Raw genomic sequence first — 19,541 nt, forward strand, 5'->3', positions numbered from 1 at the left:
GGTTAAGACAAGAATTCCCTGATGAGAACTGAGGGCAGCTACAGCCCAAGATGAAATTTAGGCCATGGAGATCTGCCAATGTCAACAGGTAAAATGCTGGGCCAAAGGGAGTGTCCTTGGGTCTGGGCAATTTGCCTGCTTGGGGGCTTCTTATATCCTTATTATTACCTATCTGACAGAGCCACCCTGGGCCCAAACTGGATTGTCCTCTATAGCCCTCCTTTTTGTCTTGAGGTGCCTTCCAAGTCATTATTTCTACTACAGATCATACAATTTGCATTTCTTTCTATTAAGATGAACTATTTAATCACTCCCATGTTGTAATAAAATGGGACAATGCTTAAATTCATAGTACCTCAAAAAGGCATCATTTTCTATTGTGGAGATAAACAAGAATATCTTTCTATTTAAGTTAAATAGTTAACTTAGTTATTAGAGTTACTCAGTCAACTAACATTTAACTGCTAGAATGTACTGAATCATATTTTTGTTTTCTTTACACTAAAAGCATGCAAGCACCTGTGGAAATTCATTCAGTCTTTGGAAATGCACTAGAAGAGCTGACTTTTTATATGGCAAGAACACAGAAGTTAGGACCACATTTAAATGGGGCCCAACAATGTTCAAAAACATGTGTGGGAGCTTAGGGACCCTAAGACTCTCAAGGCTTATGGACTCTATGATATTAAACCTGCTAACTATTCTGGGAAACTGAAGGACAATTCAGTACAATGAAGGGACCTTTAGGAGTGAGGCTGGATTCCCAAGGCTGCCATTTGGCAATGTGTCAACTTGGGGTTCCTTTCAAACAACAAAGAGAGAATATATTCCTGGAGTGATGTTAGGGCTTCCACAGCTCAGCATTTCTCTTGGAAATACTTTGAGGGCAGTTGGATCGAGTGCCACTCTTCGCAGCATGCTTCACCTGGAGCATGATGCTGGGACATCATACTCACGGGCAGGCTAATTAGGTACAATATATTTAAAGAATAAGGTAACATCATTCCTCTTCTAATTCAAATAAAATATTACTATTGAAACCTTTCATTGAAAAAATGGGAGGTAGTTTGCTCTGAATGCAGTGCCTTAAGCTTTTTCAATGTTAATGACTCAGTAACTTTAAAATGCTCAGGAGTGTAATCAGAGTGTGTGTGTGTGTGTGTGTGTGTGTGTGTGTGTGTGTGTACTGCATTATTTCATCTTTCAAATCACTCTGACCTGAGTGAAAATCACAAATGGGATAAAGGTAAACTGGCTTTTATTATGAAAAATCTAATATGAAATAGAATTTAAACAGATTTTTAAATTAGTGATTCCTATTGGGCCCTGTAACCCAAAATTAACTATTTTGGCACGCAGCGGTTTGAAAAAAGCAATTTATCTGAGCATCAGTGATATACTTACTCTGAAGTATTGACTTATTATTTTTTGGGGGTGAGGCAATTGGGGTTAAGTGACTTGCCCAAGGTCACACAGCTTGTAAGTGTCAAGTGCCTGATGTCAGATTTGAACTCAGGTACTACTGACTCCCAGGCCAATGTTCCATCCACTGAGCCACCTTGACTTATTAAAAACCAGATAACTGAACAAGTGTTCAAAACAAAATGCATCACTTATTTTATACAGGACACATCATATTGACACTTAATTTCAGACTGAGGAGGGCTGGATCGGTGATCTACAAAAATCTCTTGTGAGCTATGATGTCTGGTAAAAAGTAATTAGTTTTATTCATAACTTGAGTTTTTTGTCTTTATGTTAAAAATAATTTGAACTTTGGAATACAAAAATGGAGTATATGATTATCATGAATCATTTAGGAAACAGAATAGCTTTAATACTAAATGAAATTTGATCAGTGTAAGTGTTCTGTGTTTCTTGTGTTCTTTAAAATTTTTCAGGCTTACTTTTCTTTACAGTTAATGAAGCTAAATATATACGTATATGTATTAAAGAGATTAAACTTTGTTCATGATCACATATGAATAAAAAAATCAAGTTTTCTTTGAATGCAAGGATTACATGTTTTAAAGTTTCTTTAATGATCTCTATTAAGTATATAACAGCAGTGCACTTGGCTCTTCTCCACATTTGGACAATTTGTTTGTTAAAATATTAATAAACTAGTGCTGTGCTAACCTTGTTCTCTGCCTTCTGAATACAAGCTAAGCTGACCTATTTATTTACTGCCTCCACAAGGGCAATCCATTTCATGCTGTAACACTGACCCTTAACACAGATCTTGTAAATGAGTAGTCCATTACAATATGGGCAAGTGACCTTTAATTGCACCAGGGTGGCTTTGTTACATGCTTTTTCAAAGCTATGCCATAGCTACAGTATTGAAATTTAAAATATTTCTCAGGGTCATATACTGATACAAATGACAAAATGAAAAGTGACATCAGTAAAACATATAAATGCAAAGTGCTGAGGCATTTAATGAAATGCAAACTACAGTAATATCTTCTAAATACTATAACCCAGAAAGGTAAACCTTTAGTCTACTTTCATTTACATAAAATCATGAATATTTAGAAACCTGGCATGTTGTTCACTGAAGTTTTTCTGAATATAAATGAGACTAAACATTTTCTGAATCAATAATGTAACAGTTCATGTAATATTTGATGAGAAACAATGAAATTTATGAAAAATAAATTTCCTAACTAATTTCATTCTTGGTGGCAGTCGAAGATAATATCTGACAGTGTTTACATTCATGAAGTATACTTTTTCCTTTAATCTTGGAATGGTCGTATGGCACAAATATTGGTTAGTTTCAAATGGGTATTAAAAGTTTGTTCCACATAGAAGAAAATAAAGTACTGTATAGCATCATTACAAACATTATTTTACCTGAGCAAAAAGATTTTTAAATCACTCCATATTTAAAGTAAATTTTCAATTTATTTCTTCAAAAATTTCTGAAAGAACATTATAAACTTTTGCCAGGCAGTCTTTGATGATACTGAAATAAAATACTTAATTTCACCTCTCCCCCTTCATATTTTGTGCCTGATTTCTGGAAGGCTCATGCCAAAATGATTTAGTTTGATTTTATTTAACAATGGTAGGCTAGCCTGACAGCCCCTGACAAAACAATTCAGTGAATTATACCATACTAGATAAAAAGGAACGTGAACTGGCTACTACATCAAATGTAGCTTGGAGCAAAGAGTTATGATCAAAGCAATTTTGCAAAGAATTTCATATTTACCTTAAAATTTTCCATTACAGCAAGTACTGCTGCAATAGCTTAGTGGCTAGGTTCAGTCATTCTGTAAAGCAATTTGAAACTGTGCCCAAAAAGGGACTAAACTATGCCTACCCTTTGACCCAGCTAAACCACTACTAGGACTATACCTTAAGGAGATCAAAGAAAGAAGAAAAAGGATCTCTATGTACAAAAATATTTATAGCTGTTTTTTTGTAGCAGCCCCAAACTGGAAACCTCCTGAGGAGTTGCCTTTCTATTGGGAAATGGCTAAGCAAATCATGGTATATGAATGTAATGAAATATTGAGAAATGATTAAATGGAAAGTTACAGAGGAAACTGGAAAGACCTCTATGAATTGATGAAGAGTGAAGTGAGCAGAAATAGGAGAACAATTTATACGATGGCAACAATATAGAGAAAATCAACTTTGAAAGACTTTAGAACTCTGATCAATAGAATGACAAACCACAGGTCCAGAAGACTGAAGATGAAACATGCCATTCGCTTCCAATCTGAGAGGTCATGAACTTAAATGGAGAGAGACAGATTTGGGGGCATGGCCAATGTGGGGATTTGTTGTTGTTGTTGGACTATACATGTTTATGATAAGGGTTTTGTTTTTTGTTATTTTTTTGTTCAATGGCAGGGGTGGGGAAGAAGAAGAGAAGCAGTGAAGATTATAAATGCAAGTAAAAATCAACGAATAAATTAAAAGAGTTTAGCTGCTCAAGTTGACGCTACTTCATCTTGGTTTCTTCTAAACGACATATAAATTTTTCTCACTATGGACATTAGGTGGTGTCCAAAAGCCTTTTAAAGAAATGTAATAAACAATTTATCTATTATTAGTCCTTGAGTAAAACTACATATACAGAGATATGCGGATATCTCAGCATATTAACATTGAAAAGTATGAGAAAGTATCACAGATACTGTACTCAGAAAACACTGATTTCCAATCAATTTATTGTAGTCTAAATCTCTTTTTGATACCCTAGCTTTAAAAAACCCACAATTTACATTTAGTTTCCTATCTTTCAAGGAATAATCAAATTCTTTTATATACTAGAACATAAAAATTTCCACTAACACTGAATTAAAGATGAAGATGTTAGGCCATTGCAGAAAGACATATGGTTTAATAGCTTATCTTAAAAACATCATCCAATTAAGTCTATAATAAATGGTACTGATTATTTAAAAGAGGAAAATGTCACAACTTTCAAAATGGATAAATTGTGGGTTCTAAAATCTGCAATGAACAAAAGAGAACAAAATTGGGAAGACAGAAAGTGAAAGTTGTAGAAAACTTTTACTTGATAAGTTGAGTATCTTTCATTTACTGTGAACAGTTATTATAAGGCTGAAGTGAAATAATATTAAGGTGCTCTGAAAAAAGTACAGTTCAATGCCTATATAAGGAATGACTACACATAAACTAAATCCAGTAATATAAACACTAGGTTAAAAACATCTGCAAAAAGAGATAAGCAGAATGACAACAATGCAACCAATTCTTATATTTCCTCTAAGGAAGAAATTAATTCTATTCTAAATGCAATAGCTATATTTACAAATAAAATTATTATAAATTTGTAAAATACACGAGACCTGCTGACTGATCAAGGGAAGCAGGATTTCATGACTGGAATAAGAATTGAAGCTTTTGAATTCGCATCCTTCTCCTTTAGTTGGCTGAATTCTATCTACAGAGGAGTGCCACCGAATCAAAAGGTTATAATTTATGATCTATGGCCTCTTCAATTAGACCAAAGGATCACAGATTTGTGGCTTGAAGGGACTTTGGAAATTTTAAAATTAGACCATCTTCATTTTACTGATGGGGAAACTGAGGCCTTGGAAGGCTATGTAATTTGCCTAAGATTCCACAATCATGGAAAGCAAAGTTCTGGGCTTTGAACCTAGGTCCTCTGATTTCTAATCCAGTGCTCCTTGCGGAATAAAGGGTAAACAACAACTGACTGAATTAAAATTTCTTCTACAATATTCTTTATTAGTAGAGACTGTTAATTTGGAGGGACTTTTACATTCATGCTACAGCATAATTTTATATCTTTACATAATTTGTCATCTAACTCCTCACAGAGAATCTTTTGAACAGGCCTGGAGGATTACAAACTGGAGATTGGAAATACAAAACTTCTGGCTCTTGGGTATGCAACATTTTCCAACGTAATTGATGGCAAGGACCTTCAATTTCTTTAATTCTGGGTGCTATCCGTATGACTAAACCACACCTACAAATTCCATATTCAATGACGCTCCATTAATATGTATATTATTGTGCCTGGCACCATGGGTGCCACCAAAAGGTAAAAGTCAGCTGTCTATAGGGAGACAAGGTATAGTCATTGACACTCCAGTTTGTCTTCTTCAAGGCATCCTAATCTATGTTTATGCTTTTCACAGGATCGTAGCTTTAGGCCAAGAAAGGACCCCAGAGGTCCCATTTCCTCATTTCACAGGTGAGGAAATCAAAGGTCAGCCAAGTTAAATGGCTAGCCCAAGGACACAGAGCTAATGAATGTCAGAGCCACATCTCTGATGTCCTCCATCAGTCACCTAAATGGACAGCCTCATCCACAGACACACGCACTGGAGATCTGGTTGAGTCGACTACATCAGGGGAAGCTGGATGGTGATGGTGCTTCTACAGAGGCTGGATCATTAGGCTTTTGACTCACCACCACCACCACCACAACCATCATCTCCGAGGATCACAGGGAAGACCGCTATGTATTTACCAGTTACCCTCAGACCAAGGTGGGGGGGGGGGCAGGCTGATGTAGGTTCTTTTCTGTTTAGCATTTTCCTTGCAACCTGGTCTCAAAATGAAGAGGGAAGGGCTTTGTGGCATTTTACTGGGCTATGGGCACTCTTTTCGAGAAATCCCGTATGTAAAGCATCAACATATTCATCTTATTTCTACAAGTTCCTCACCACAAAAATGTAGTTTTCTCTTACTAGCTGACTAAACAAAATAGATTTGTGAAAAAGTACTCATATTTTTGAAGGCTTTAATGTCTAATTGATGTACTATGCAATTTTCACAAAATGATGCAATATATAGCTAGAATTTCTATGGGATGGCACTCTCTGTTAATGTGCAAAAATTTCAAGTTCTTTTAAAAAAATAGGGCACTAGGAATTATATTTGCAAAAAACCACAATTTGTTTGAAAAACACTTACATAAAATAAGTATAAAGGGTATTTTTACAGCACTTTAAGATTTCCAAAGTGCTTCACATACATTTTAAGAAGCTGATCCTTACAATAACCCCATGACTTAAGTACTACAAGTATCATTATCTCCATTTTGCAGATGAAGAAACTAAGCCTCAGAGAAATTAAGTGACTTGCCTCTGGTCACAAAACCCAAGCCCCGAAAGCAGGACTTGAATCCAAGACTGCTATTCAAGTCTAGTCTTTGTTCTACAGTCCACCACTGACATGCAACAAAACAGTCTAATGACATTACAATACATATCTCTCAGGCTCAGATTTCTCTGACTGTCCCAGTTATAAGTTTAATCATTCTATGTGGTTATTAACATACAGACCTAAAATATAGTTAAACAGACATAGTTTTACTTTAACTATCTTGTCAAACCTGGCAGAAAAACTCTGAGGAAGCCTGTGAAATGAGTCCAAAAGCAAACAGGCCTTAAGCTGCCCAAGGGAAAGTCAGCAAGATGGCAGCTTCAATCACTTGGAATAATAGTAAAGCTGCCCCAGGCTCTTCTCAGAATGGAAACATGTCACTATTAGTGCAATATTTCAACAAATCAGAATGCAAAGAAAGGAACACTTATGTAATCATATCAGCGGAACAGCACTTTACTCAACATTTAAGTGGAAAATAATTATGAGGAAATTTCCTTTATCTAAAAAATTGTAAGTGGACATAAATGACTTAGGAAAAAATTGTTTTCCCCTCAATGAGGTAAGAGATTTTAAAAGCTTACCTTTTAGAGACAATTTCCTTTCATATTCCCCTTATGGAATTATTATAATAATGACAAATCAATTCTTACAGGGACGTGGTAAGCTGAGAAATTGGGATTTAGGGTTCCAGTGGAAAAAGCAAGCATTCATTATTATCCTTTCTAAAGAACCTATATCATAATCTATTTAGGTGTTTCATTAGGAAAAGCAGGTTGTCATAACGTTTAAATAAAAAGTAAAAATATTTCAAATATTTGGGGAACTTACCTAATCAGTAAACTTTTAGTATGTGTCTAGTCATATAGCCATCTTCTAGTCAATCATCAGAAAATCAAAGGCAAATTGGCATGACTCGACCCAAACTTTAATACCGCATGATTGTGTCGTGTAAGCTTGTTTGGGTGGAGAGCTGCTGTGGTTTTAGCAGGGAGATTAACCACCGGACCTAAGCCGGCCTCCAAACCTTGCCCTGCTGATGCCTCAAGCTCTTTGAAGTCTGACCGTCATACCTGGCAAAACATCAGTGGGAACTAGGATGGTGTCAAATCCAATCAAGTTGCCTGCCTCAGCATAGCTAACTATGGGGTACACTAATTGGCCCAATTGCGGATTATACCTTTTGCTACAGATTCAAGACAATAATTTAGTCAAATGATGTTTTTTATCTCTTCTAATTAAGATTCCAAAGTAGAAAGAAATAGGATTAGACAGGTCAACTTCAAAATTGTGTCCCCTAAGGTGGTATGCACTTTTGATAGGTCTACTATGATGTGTGAAATATACACATTCTATTATTAACCTTAGCACTAGGAATTCTGGGAAGATTATGCACCAGTACTGTACCCATATCACAAAGTATGCACATCTTTTTATACATTAACCTAACCAATTGAGAATAAAAGTATTACAAGTGGTAACAGAATAAGTGATATATTAAAATATAAAACTATAGAAAAGCTTAAGATTATGATCATCACTCAGTAACTTTGAGTTTGGTTGACTTTTGACAAAAATAGTGACTTTCACATCTAAAATGACTTAGATAAATAATTAAAATACCATCTAGAGCCTAGCAGAGTGCCAGGCACATAACAGAAGTGCCCATTAAATATCTGTTGCTTGATCATGTCCTTTTCCATCCTCCTTTTCCACCACCATGTGTTAAATTCATTCCCTTGCAGGTAAAGGATACTTTACTGTAATATTTTCCAAACTTTTGGGGCAGTGACGCACCTGTGGCCTCTCTTGCTCTTCCTTACCCTATGTCAACTCTTTTGTAAACATACCCACAAACTAGTCATTCTCTATCTTCTTTCCATTTGGGTTTTAAAAAAATGGCAGAATTAGTAAAGCTTGCTCATGGACCACACCAAGAATATTTGAAAGACACTGAAATGCTGGTTATCCTCCCTGTTGGTCTGCTAGAGTATATAGAAAGGTAAACATTTCATCATTGAAAATGGCTGAATATGGGGGGCAGTTAGTTCAAATCCGGCCTCAGACATTTGACACTTACTGGCTGTGTGACCCTGGGCAAGTCACTTAATTCCAATTGCCTCACCAAAAGAAAGAAAGAAAGAAAGAAAGAAAGAAAGAAAGAAAGAAAGAAAGAAAGAAAGAAAGAAAGAAAGAAAGAAAGAAAGAAAGAAAGAAAGAAAGAAAGAAAGAAAGAAAGAAAGAAAGAAAGAAAGAAAGAAAGAAAGAGGCTGAATATGACCAGAGTGTATTACATCATTACTACAATGATGATTCATTCTACTATTTACATTAATATCAATCAATCAGAAGAAGCATTTATTAAAATACCAAGAACCATGCTAAGCACTAGGGATACACACAAAAAAAGCAACAATATGTTGTTCCCTGTCCTCAAGGAGTTCATATTCTAATGGTGAACAAATATAGATAACTTTGTGCACACAGGATATAGGCAATGTGACTGTAAGGTGATCTCAAGGGAAGGCACTAATGGTGAGATCAGGTGTGGGAGAAGGAGGGGTAGGGAGGACAAGGAAAAATCTTCAGGATCATTTCTATTATGTAGGGACACTGGAACAACTGTTGTTGTTTCAGTGGTATCTGACTCTTTGTGACTGTGGAGCAATACTATCTATGGGGTTTTCTTGACAAGGATACTGGAGTGGTTTGCCATTTCCTTCTCCAGTGGGTTAAGGCAAACAGAAGTTAAATGATATGAACAGGATCACACAGCCAGAAAGTGGCTGAGTCCAATTTGAACTCAGGTCTTCCTGACTGCAGGTCCAGCACACTATCCACTGTGCTACCTAGATGTCTTCATTATAACAGCAATTCAACAACTACTTGTTCATTGATAGGATAGAATCTCTTTTTGATGCCACATGAATATCAAGTGAGGCTTTCTTAGCTGGTGTCAATTTATGTTTCACAACCTCTGACACTTAGCTAAGGCTTTGCTTAGCCACTCCTGGAATCCCCTCATGCTTCAGTTGTGCTGACAAACCCTTATATTTTATACCTTATGTACTGGTTACTATTCTCACTCCTGGTTTAAACGCACATGGTAATGTCTTATCTATTCATATCCCCACACCGTGTCATTTACTTTTCTACACACAATCTAGTGTTAGGATCTCAGAATGGTGGCAGGCACCTCTGCCTTTAGCTAGCCTGGCAAGGACACAATCATTCTGTGGGCTTGTCTTTGTATCCGAGGTGCTTAGCGCAGTGCCTGGTGCATAGTAGACACTCAATAAAAGCTTGCAGGCTTGTTCACTGTACGTTCTGGTCTCTCCCTGTACTCAAAGGGTTTTGTCCTGGTAGAACTTGATGGAATTAGAACTCCATGCCATGAGGCCTTGGAGTAATACTTGAGTGGAGATGTGTAAATTTTAAACTACTACAGTTATACCTTCCACATTGCTGGGGGGTAGGGTTGCTGGTGCCCTTGTGATCTGAAAAATCCATTTAAAATTTTCTGGCCCTCCCTTTGAATTATTATGGTATTAGAAGATAAAATATGTTGATGTTATATAATACTATACATAGATTTTATGCATTTCTGAGTTTCTAAACTTTTCCTAGGTTGTCTGCTGCTTCCATAAAACTCTCCCCAAATTCCCATTTAATTTCTTATGCTGACCTGTGATGTATTGAAAGTATGATAGGGAAAGCTGTGATGTGGAAGGGATACCTGTAGAATGTGTTAATCTGGGATCTTGAAAATGGTCATGATAGTAGTCAGGAATAAAGCCTGGTTGAATGATATTTGCAAATGAAAATACAGGAATAGTCCAAAATTGGCTAAGTAGAAGCTAAAATGTCTTTTAAAATCCCATTTCATTTTCTTAGGGGAGCAACATAATTGTCTCACATTTTTATAGCATTTTAAGGTTTCCAAAGTCCTTTCCTCATAGTCACATTGGTCTATACTAATAGTTAAAGTAGAGAATCATCAGCAAATACAGACATAGGAACTTCTAAGTCAAACTATTTCCTCAATGGTGTAAGTTTTAGGTTTACAAGCTGAGCATATGGGTCTACCATCATTGGGTGGAAATGCAGAAGGCCTAAGTCCTTGGGTTGCATGGCTTTCGACATTTTTGTACTCCAAATGTTCATCGAAGCATTCCCAGTTACTTGGTATCATTAGGAACATAAATTATCATCACTCTAGAGAATGCTGGTTGACACAATGCTGGAGAATAGAGAGTATTACATTCCAACAGACTTTTCAACTTGAGCTTGAGAGAACACCAGGCCATATCTTCCTAGTTCAAAACAATAAAAAAAGACTCCCCTCCTAGCTTCAAACTATCCAGAAAACTGGTTGAAGGCAGGTTTTTGCTGCTCCTCGGTATCCCCAAAACACAGCCTTTAGGCACAAAGTCAATGCTTAAGGAATGCCAGTTCTTCAAGTGGCTGCTGCCAAAATATATGTTCAGTGAACATTGATTAGGCATCTGTTTGTGGAAGGCACGGTGTGGAGGGTACAGGAGAGAAGGGCCAAGGCTCTGCCCTCCGGGAGCTTATATTCCAAAGAAAGGAAAGACCTGGTGAAAATCACTCTCATACAAAGGAGAGTGACATAATCACACCATTTTTTCATGTTCTTTACATATAGAAGGACAAACAGGAACAGGCTGATGTAGAGATTCAAAAAAAGGAGGAAAAGGTGTTTAAAAAATCCTAGGCCATCTCATTTCCCCCTGCCTCTTAATTTTGTCCCCTAAGGGACATTGGGGATGAGGTTGTATCCTAGCCCAGGAGCCCAGTGTGATAACTGACTCTGGAGAGCAGGAAACCATCTTCCTCCTTGAATCCAACATTCCACATTAGAAAGGGCATCAGGCCCATGACTGAGTAGCACAGATTCAAACTTAAGAAGACTTCAGAGGTTGGGGCAGGGCTTGTTTTTTTAGAGAGCATGCTTGTGAATTAAAGAGGATTTATACTCAGTCCATGTAAAAAAAATGTGCCACTTGAATGATTTTTTTCAATAAAATAACTCTAGGAAATGTACTTTCAAACCATAACCAATTCTACCTCAGTTTTAAAAATATGAGTTCAACAAAGATTTTGGTGTCATCCTTTGAGATGTGACTTTGGCATGATATTTAGGACATTTAATCTAGTCTTAGGTGTACTTCATGATTATTGATGATATTTATTTGGACTAGTTACCAATGATGAGAATATTTTTATTTCATAGCCATGTTGAAAATGGTGGCGTAGATAAACAAATGACTTGGGATGTACCTCATGTACTTTATATGATTACAAACTACAAAAAAGGATACTGATTTGACTCTTAGAAATGTGCTAACTATGCCATTTTGATGCATCCCATGTAATTTTGGCCTTTGCGTTTTAAAAAAAGTTCTTCATTTGTTTGTTTGCCTCCTTTTAAAATACCACTTCTTTACCCCAGCCAAATTCATTGGAGGTAGAATGACAATAATTGGGATTCCTCTTCAGCTCCCATTGCAGAAAATTTATTCCCTTCAAGACCTGAACTTACTAAAGTGAAGGAAGACCTACCTGAAATATGTTGCTTGACATCATCTAAATGTTTCCTCTATTTCCAGAACAATAGTTTTTCCCCCCTTTCTTTCAAAGAGTTCAGAACACCCCCATACACATTGTTCTGTCCCTGGGCCACTAAAATACTCTGAAAGGGGCTTCCTGGATAGGTTTTTATAGCAACAGGAAACAGCAACCTTAGATTTGTCTGTCAGAAAAATCATCTTATGGGTCTGGGATCATGCTAAGAAAAAAAAATCAATCTATCTTATTAAATATAAATTTAACTTAAAAGAAATTCATAAAGCCTGATTTTCTATGCTAGAATAAAGTTACAATTTTATCCTAAAACTTGCATAAATATACTGGCACAAATCTTTGAAGTATCAGAAGTGAAACAATTCTTGGACAATTATAGTGTTGGGTTCTATTTCAAGAGTCTTTTGAGAAGTGAAACAAATTAGCAGAGGAATCACTATTTCTACGGTCTCCATTTGGCTTTAAGTGGCTTTTGAAGGGAATATCCTCAGATGAGAAACTTCTAGCTCTCATGCAGAGATGACCTGCTTAAAGAATTGGCTGCCTGATTAACTATTAACTGCTCTCAATAGGATTAGATAATTAAGGACATTGATGACCATTAATTAGGAGGAGGGCACCTTAATTTGTCACTTGATAGGGCCCTTACAATGATTTATAGGTTAGTGCTACTTGCAAATGTGAAGGGAAAGAGAAAAAGAGAGAGAACCATTAAGTTACCTTATCAAGTGGCCAGCTAAAGAGGCCAGAGGGTCAAAGAAGGGCCAAAGTGGTCACTTAAGGGTGAAGTCCCAAACACCAAAGCAGTGCCAAGCCACATTGACCATCATTTGGTGATGAAGTAAAAAATATGCTAATTTATTGGTGGCAATTCTCCCTTTTTATGGTTTCAAGCAGTTAAGACAAGTGGCCTGCTTAAAAGCTTTTCATTTGAAAAGAGATTAAACAAAATGGTTTGTCAGGGCTGCTTGGCTGTTTTATGTCTTTGTTAAAAAAAGGGGAAAAAATAGCACCCAGTATACTGATAACTGTCACATCACACTCACCATGCTGTCTAGCTGGTCTCTGGAGTCTTTATTTCATCGGTAAATATAGCTTAATAGTTCTATATTCTATTGCTCTTTGCTCGATTAGGTTGAAATAAATCTTTTCTATTACGGCCTTCCGTCAGGAAGGACTGCCTACGTAAAAATCACTGTGAGAAAAGTTTAAATTTAAAATTTACTTAAGGACACGAGTGTAAACGATACATTTAAAATGCCACAGAGGAGCTAGAGGTGACTTCAGTAACAGGGAAGAAAAGGGGTTTCCAAATGCTGATGTCCTCTCCTCCCTGAGCCCAGCAGCCCCGGAGGTGCATCTCTCACAAATGAAAACCTCCCTATGAGGCCAACAGCAAGGAGCTACTTTCCCACCCACAAGCAAGGGTGAATCATTCATGTTTAATGAAAATTTCTTCTGATATCTTTGGAAGCAAGCAGGTTACATTTATTATCAAAGTTTACGGCTTTTTTCCTTACACATTTAAAACAAAAATTTAATTTTGTCTGGTACCGTATAGTAAAATTAAAAACATTTTTACAGAGCAAAAATAAGACAAAAACTCTTACCAAAAGGGTTCAGAAATCCACCCCCCTCCAAAAAAAAGAGAGAGAGATATGCAAAGTATTCCCTACAATTGCATAAAGATCAGAGATCCTACTTCCTTTCAGAGTACACGGAAGCAGAGGGGCTTCTGTCTCTTACCTCAATGGTGAAGACCTTCCTTTGGAGTTTGAAAGCAAGGTCCTTCGTGTCGGACACATCGCCAATCAGGCTATTGAGCCGGGGGATCTGGTGTATGTGAATCAAACCTTGCAGAAAGGAAATTAAAAGGAAAAAAAAAATTGAGAACACGCTGTCATCGGATGCATAAATTAGAGAGTCTGACAGCAGAATTCTGTATATTTACACACGCATCCTCCCCTTTTTAAACTGGAGCTTACTACCAGGAGCAGTGAAGCAAACGGTGCGATTATACTCAAGTAATCAAGCAGAATAAGATAAACAGAAATCCTTGTGCGAGGAAAACTAATTGCACTTCGGTACAGAAGTACAGATGTAAAGAGGGATCTTAATACTTGTCAAAACTACAGCCGGTTTGTGTGTGATTTCCGCTTGTATTTACAGTAAGCAAACACGGCTATCACCTTGCCTGCTGCCCACTGCACCACTGAGTGATCTTTATTTTATTAAATGCACCAGTAAGCAGCCGGCAAAACAAGGCTTGGGGGTGACTGATAACCGGGGAAGCGCTAATGAAAAGTAGTTCACCGTGCACCTTATTAATGACTTGAACAAACTGGGGTAGCAAATGACATTTCAGAACACACTGGAGGATAGAGCATGAACCCCGATGCCATCCCAAGACCCACGTCTCTCCAGCACGTCAGACCTCTCTGGAGCTGCGAGGAGCTTTATAGCAGCACTGGGCACACTGCGGGCTCTGCCCTCTCTTGTCAACGGTAACTCAAGCTGATTTTTTCTGACAAGGACACTGGATGGTTTTAGTGCAGCTTAATGTAGTTTCTGAACAACCCTTCAAGGGTCATTTTCCACAGATGAAAACCTAGGAATGTTCTTTACTAACTTTTCTCTGCCTTAGCTTATTCCCTATTTACCAGTCTTCATTCCAAGACTTCAGAACTCTAAGCAGGGGAGAAGCAAATTCCAAACCACAGTAGATTAGACAAGAAATCTGATGAGAGAGCACTTGCTATAATATACATTTTTTTAAAGCAGCGTTTAGACATTTCAGTTTGTTTTAGGGCTTAGGATGGGGAATGTGCTGTATAGTATACTTCACTAACTTTCAAATGCACTATGTGCATCTATGGAAGAAATATCGTCAAGCAAAATAAATGGCTTTTTTTTGGGGGGGGATTTCTTATTTGGAAACACACACACACACACACACACACACACACACACACACACACACACACACACACACACACACACCCATCTAGCTGAGAGGTAAGATTTGGGCAGACACACCCCTTAGTTCCAAAGCTAAAAAGTGCTGTTGGCAACATTTCAGACCTACTCAATAGGCAAATTCATTGGAATAAAATCGCCTGGTCGTCATCCTTTTATTTGACTGTTACTTATTCTGACCTCTGGCCCTTTTCCTACTGAGCTGTTTGGCCAGGGAGTACTGCATCTGAATTTCTTGCAGAGTGAAATGAATAACTTCAGCTGAAAACTCTGAGGAGCAGAGCCCAGCCTAATCTTCAGCCTGGACTACCCAATATGCAGCAAAGAGCAGACCAAATTAACTTTGAACACAATTTTAATAACAGCCTGTTAGACTTCTTAAATACCAAAAATGGCGTCATTATCACTTAAACCTTAAGGCCTTGAATGGTTATATTACAATGGATGGGCAAAAAAAACACTACAAAAACCTCAACAACATTTGACAAGAATGTTTTCAAAGAATATGAAAAAAATCCCTTGCATTAAAAAAAGTCTTTCAGGAAATAACTTTACAATCCTCCTCTCCTCATAAGAAGTATTAGTTCTAAGGATAGATCCAAAGGGTGTCAACGTGGACATGTCACACAAGAAGCTCTGACACAAGCGCGTGATCAGGGGGCAAGTAATTACTTTGCCTGGAGCAGGTTTTGTTCCCAGCTCATTTCTTCAAGTAGCTATTGGAAGGCCAGGGCAAACTGATGGCAGAGCGGGGATGCTGACTTTAGAAAGTACAGCTGGAGTCTGCTGTCTTTAGTGTTCTTCTTATTGTCTCTACTGAATTTCTTGCAAAGGCCAGGGTGGGTGGGGAGCTGGGCCACCGTCTCAGAAGCTTCTAGCAGGCTTCCTTCCAATGAGCTGCAGTCAGCCGCTGAGCAAGAGGAGGTTTCCATGGGACCACAGCTCTGACTGCCACAATCATCACATCAGTAATTTATGCACACTCAGAGCACCATTCTGGATTAGCTAAAGAACTGTTTGCTATTCACGGTTTTCTGTATCCATTTTAGATGGGAGCCACGCATATCTTCTAGTCTTTTGGCAGTTCTCCTAAAAGAATCTTTTTTTTTTTAAACTTCAGAAAATATGGTTACCAAATGACTAACGACAAGCATAGGAACAAATCAATTAAAACCCAGAAACTAATCTGTGGGGGCCAAAGTTATTTTGAATTTATTTAACAAAAGAGATGGTTTGTGACAAACAACATTTTTGCAAGTGAAAAGAAAAACTACCAAGATAAGCAAATTTTGTGGATAATAAATTTTAAATATATATAAACATGTATCCAATTTATTCACTTCCACATACATGTTATTACTTCAGTTTGGAAGCAGGAGGATGAAAACTATTGATTTCACTGCAATTTTAGCTCCCTGTTCAAATCATTGCCAAATCTCTTCTACATGTGAATTCCCCAGAGCCTGTCTGGTAAGATGTACATCGGACTGAGCCGCGCCTTAGTAATAGGCCTTGACAACATGCAAGGAGGTGCCATGTTTCTTTTGCAGCCTTAATGCACTTTGCTGAAAAATAACCTAACTCAGGACTAGTCCAAAAGGAGGTACCAGTAAAGAAGTACATTTGAAATGAAATCCAATGCTGGTGCACCACAGCTAGGACAATTCGACAAGATGCTGCCAAGTACTAAAGAATGGTACTTACCATGGAAATCCTTATATAGAGAATTGGCTTCTCCCTCAGAACCGAGAAATGATTCAAGACCAACTACTGTATCCGACAAGTTTCTAACACGTGGAATAATTGCTTTATTCTGTAAAACATGGAAAATTACTACTTTGGTATTTTACAAATATAAGCAACATTCATACAATATGATTTTATTTATTATCGAAAGACTGGAGTAAAACAGGAAAAAAAAATGGAGAAATAAAGTAGAATGCTTGCATAGAACTGTCACTATAGGAAGCAAGACTGGTCTCAGCAGTGCACAGGAACTGGTTTTTCTGCTGTCTTTAGGTCAAGGCTGTGCTCGTCTTTAGAGCTTCTTGCTTCCTAGGCAGCTTCACCCACTGCCTCTTGGGGGATTGGCAGAAAACAGGAATCAAGGGAGTAGCAGACAGGGGTCTCCCTGCCACCTGTCAGCTGGGATGGGCTCCTAGGCCTGCAACAGCTGAGGTCTTGCTTTGGAAAAGAAGAAACCCTGAAGGCTTAGGCTAAGAGGCTACAGGTCTTGTTGGGCTATTGAGTCTCCTGCCCTGTCTCCAGATGCTGCCACTTGGCAATTGGGTCAACTACGAAGACAAAGCAAAGAAGGTGAGCAACCAACATAACGCCAACACAGAATCTACGGTTTGTTCCTCTTGAGGCAACACCAACTGTACCAAAATACAGCATTATCATCAATGCCAATACTAAGTCCTGTTACTACAACATGGAACTGTGTCATAAATAATTGGAAGGTAAATTCCAAGAGTACATCCATTTGTGGAGCAGCAATGGTTCTGAAAATGTTCAAAATTCTATGTCTGTCTGAATGTAAATATCAGCCTTGGAGAGCCTCGATAACTCACCCAACTAAATAACATCAAGACTGGGAACAACTTTTGGATTGTGACAGGGATTAGACCAGAAAAATGTTATGTATGAGAATGTCTTGGGCACGTTGTTTACTCTGAAAAGTTTGATCTAAGTTTGATTTTACGATTTTATGAAGTCCCCATTACAAACACTGGTCCCAAATGTCTTCTCTCTTTCTTTGTATCTTAGTCACTCTGTATCTTAGAGCTTATCACAGTAATTAGTACCTAGTGAATACTAGTAAGTGCTAGTTGACTAACCAGTTAGGATTAGACTTAATAGTTTTAAAATGATCATTGAATAAAAGAATATAAATTCAAATAATCAGGAAAATTGAACAGATCCTATAGTGTTTCCATATACAATGAAGGACCAAATATGACCAAGGTATATACTGAAATCACTTGCCTACCTACACTACATGTGGCTTATGGGATTTTTCACAAGGCAATTTGTCTTTTGAAAACGTCTAGAAAAAAACAAAATAAAATAAAAAAATCAAACCTGAGGAAGAAGCAAAAAAAAAAAAACTAGCACAATTTAGACTTGGGAATATATGTTTGTGTGTGTATGTGTGCATATCTTCTTTAGAGGCAGTTTTCCATCTAATGGTGAGAAAAGAACCCAGATTGATTACTTATTTCCATCTATTTCCCATAGGAGATAATCCCACTCCAGAATAACAGTGTCTTCATACACTAAATACACATCCTTTTCAACATTTCTTTAGCCAAAGACCACTATATCAAACTCATCCAGGTTGGGTTTCAGCCAGTTATTCTTCACCCAAACAAAAATGTCTGCCAGACATTCCAACAGCTGGGAGACAGTTCACAGTGAGTCAACTTGAAAATGATTCATTGTGCTTAGTATTGAACAATGTTGGGGTGGGGGTGGGTCAGTAATGGAGGGTGAGAACAAGTGGGAGATAAGGAATGACAACCAGCAGGCGCTCATCACTTCTTCAGCCCTCATTTTTGGGATAAGCTCAAGTAGGATGAGTTCCACTGTCATGGATTGCAGATGAACATTTGTTAATGTCCTGACAAATTTCTTAATAAAAAATGTCAGCTCTACTATCGTTTATTTGGAAATAAGTAGGCCTAGTTTAGGATCTGAATGTTGGAAACTGTAGGGATAAAAGAAATAGTTTAGCTGGACTCTAACTGGGATTTAAGTCTCATAAGTCATCACATTTTCAATCATAACTCTAAAAGAGCATTACAGAAGATATGTCTACATGTGACTGTTATAAAATCTCTGCATATTTATTTCTTCCATCTCATTAGAAGGATTCAGATTGGCACACCTATTTCTCTATTTAGCTAAAGAGGGTCACTTTCTCTCTGGTACATATTATTTTTCACCAATTATTTCCATAATAGCTGGCTGTCATTATTATTATTTTAAAATTCTAGAATCTCCTAGAATAATATTTGGAAACACTGAAGAAAGAAATCTAGTAGCCAGTCTGGAGAAGAAACAAGTGAACACTAACTGCTCAAGGCTTTGGCAGCATGAAGTGCTATCTATCTATGGGTCCCCACATCCCTAGGAAGTTGGTAGCTGTATCTCATTGTTTCATTTTTGACTCACACAGGCTTACCACCTAGCTATTAACAACAAACGAAGTTCTGTTGTAGACATTTGCATGAAGTGAAAGAGTAAGAACAAACCATTAACATTAAAGGACTTATATTTAACAGTGACTCTTACTGCTCTCTGCATGCTAATTTTAGTAGACAGTTTGTTTAAAT

The 19,541-nt window shown here is 37.5% G+C and overlaps 1 protein-coding gene across 1 annotated transcript in view; it reads right to left on the reverse strand.

Moving 5' to 3' along the window:
- Window positions 1-19,541, reverse strand: part of ELP4 (elongator acetyltransferase complex subunit 4) — a 242,931-nt gene that overhangs the window by 124,287 nt on the left and 99,103 nt on the right. Inside the window, 2 exon segments of the mRNA XM_043969894.1 lie at window positions 13,975-14,081; window positions 16,909-17,017. Of these exon segments, the coding sequence (XP_043825829.1) occupies window positions 13,975-14,081; window positions 16,909-17,017 (216 nt within the window).

The sequence above is a fragment of the Dromiciops gliroides genome, chromosome 6, assembly GCF_019393635.1.
Source record: "Dromiciops gliroides isolate mDroGli1 chromosome 6, mDroGli1.pri, whole genome shotgun sequence".
NCBI classification, from domain to species: Eukaryota; Metazoa; Chordata; class Mammalia; order Microbiotheria; family Microbiotheriidae; genus Dromiciops; species Dromiciops gliroides.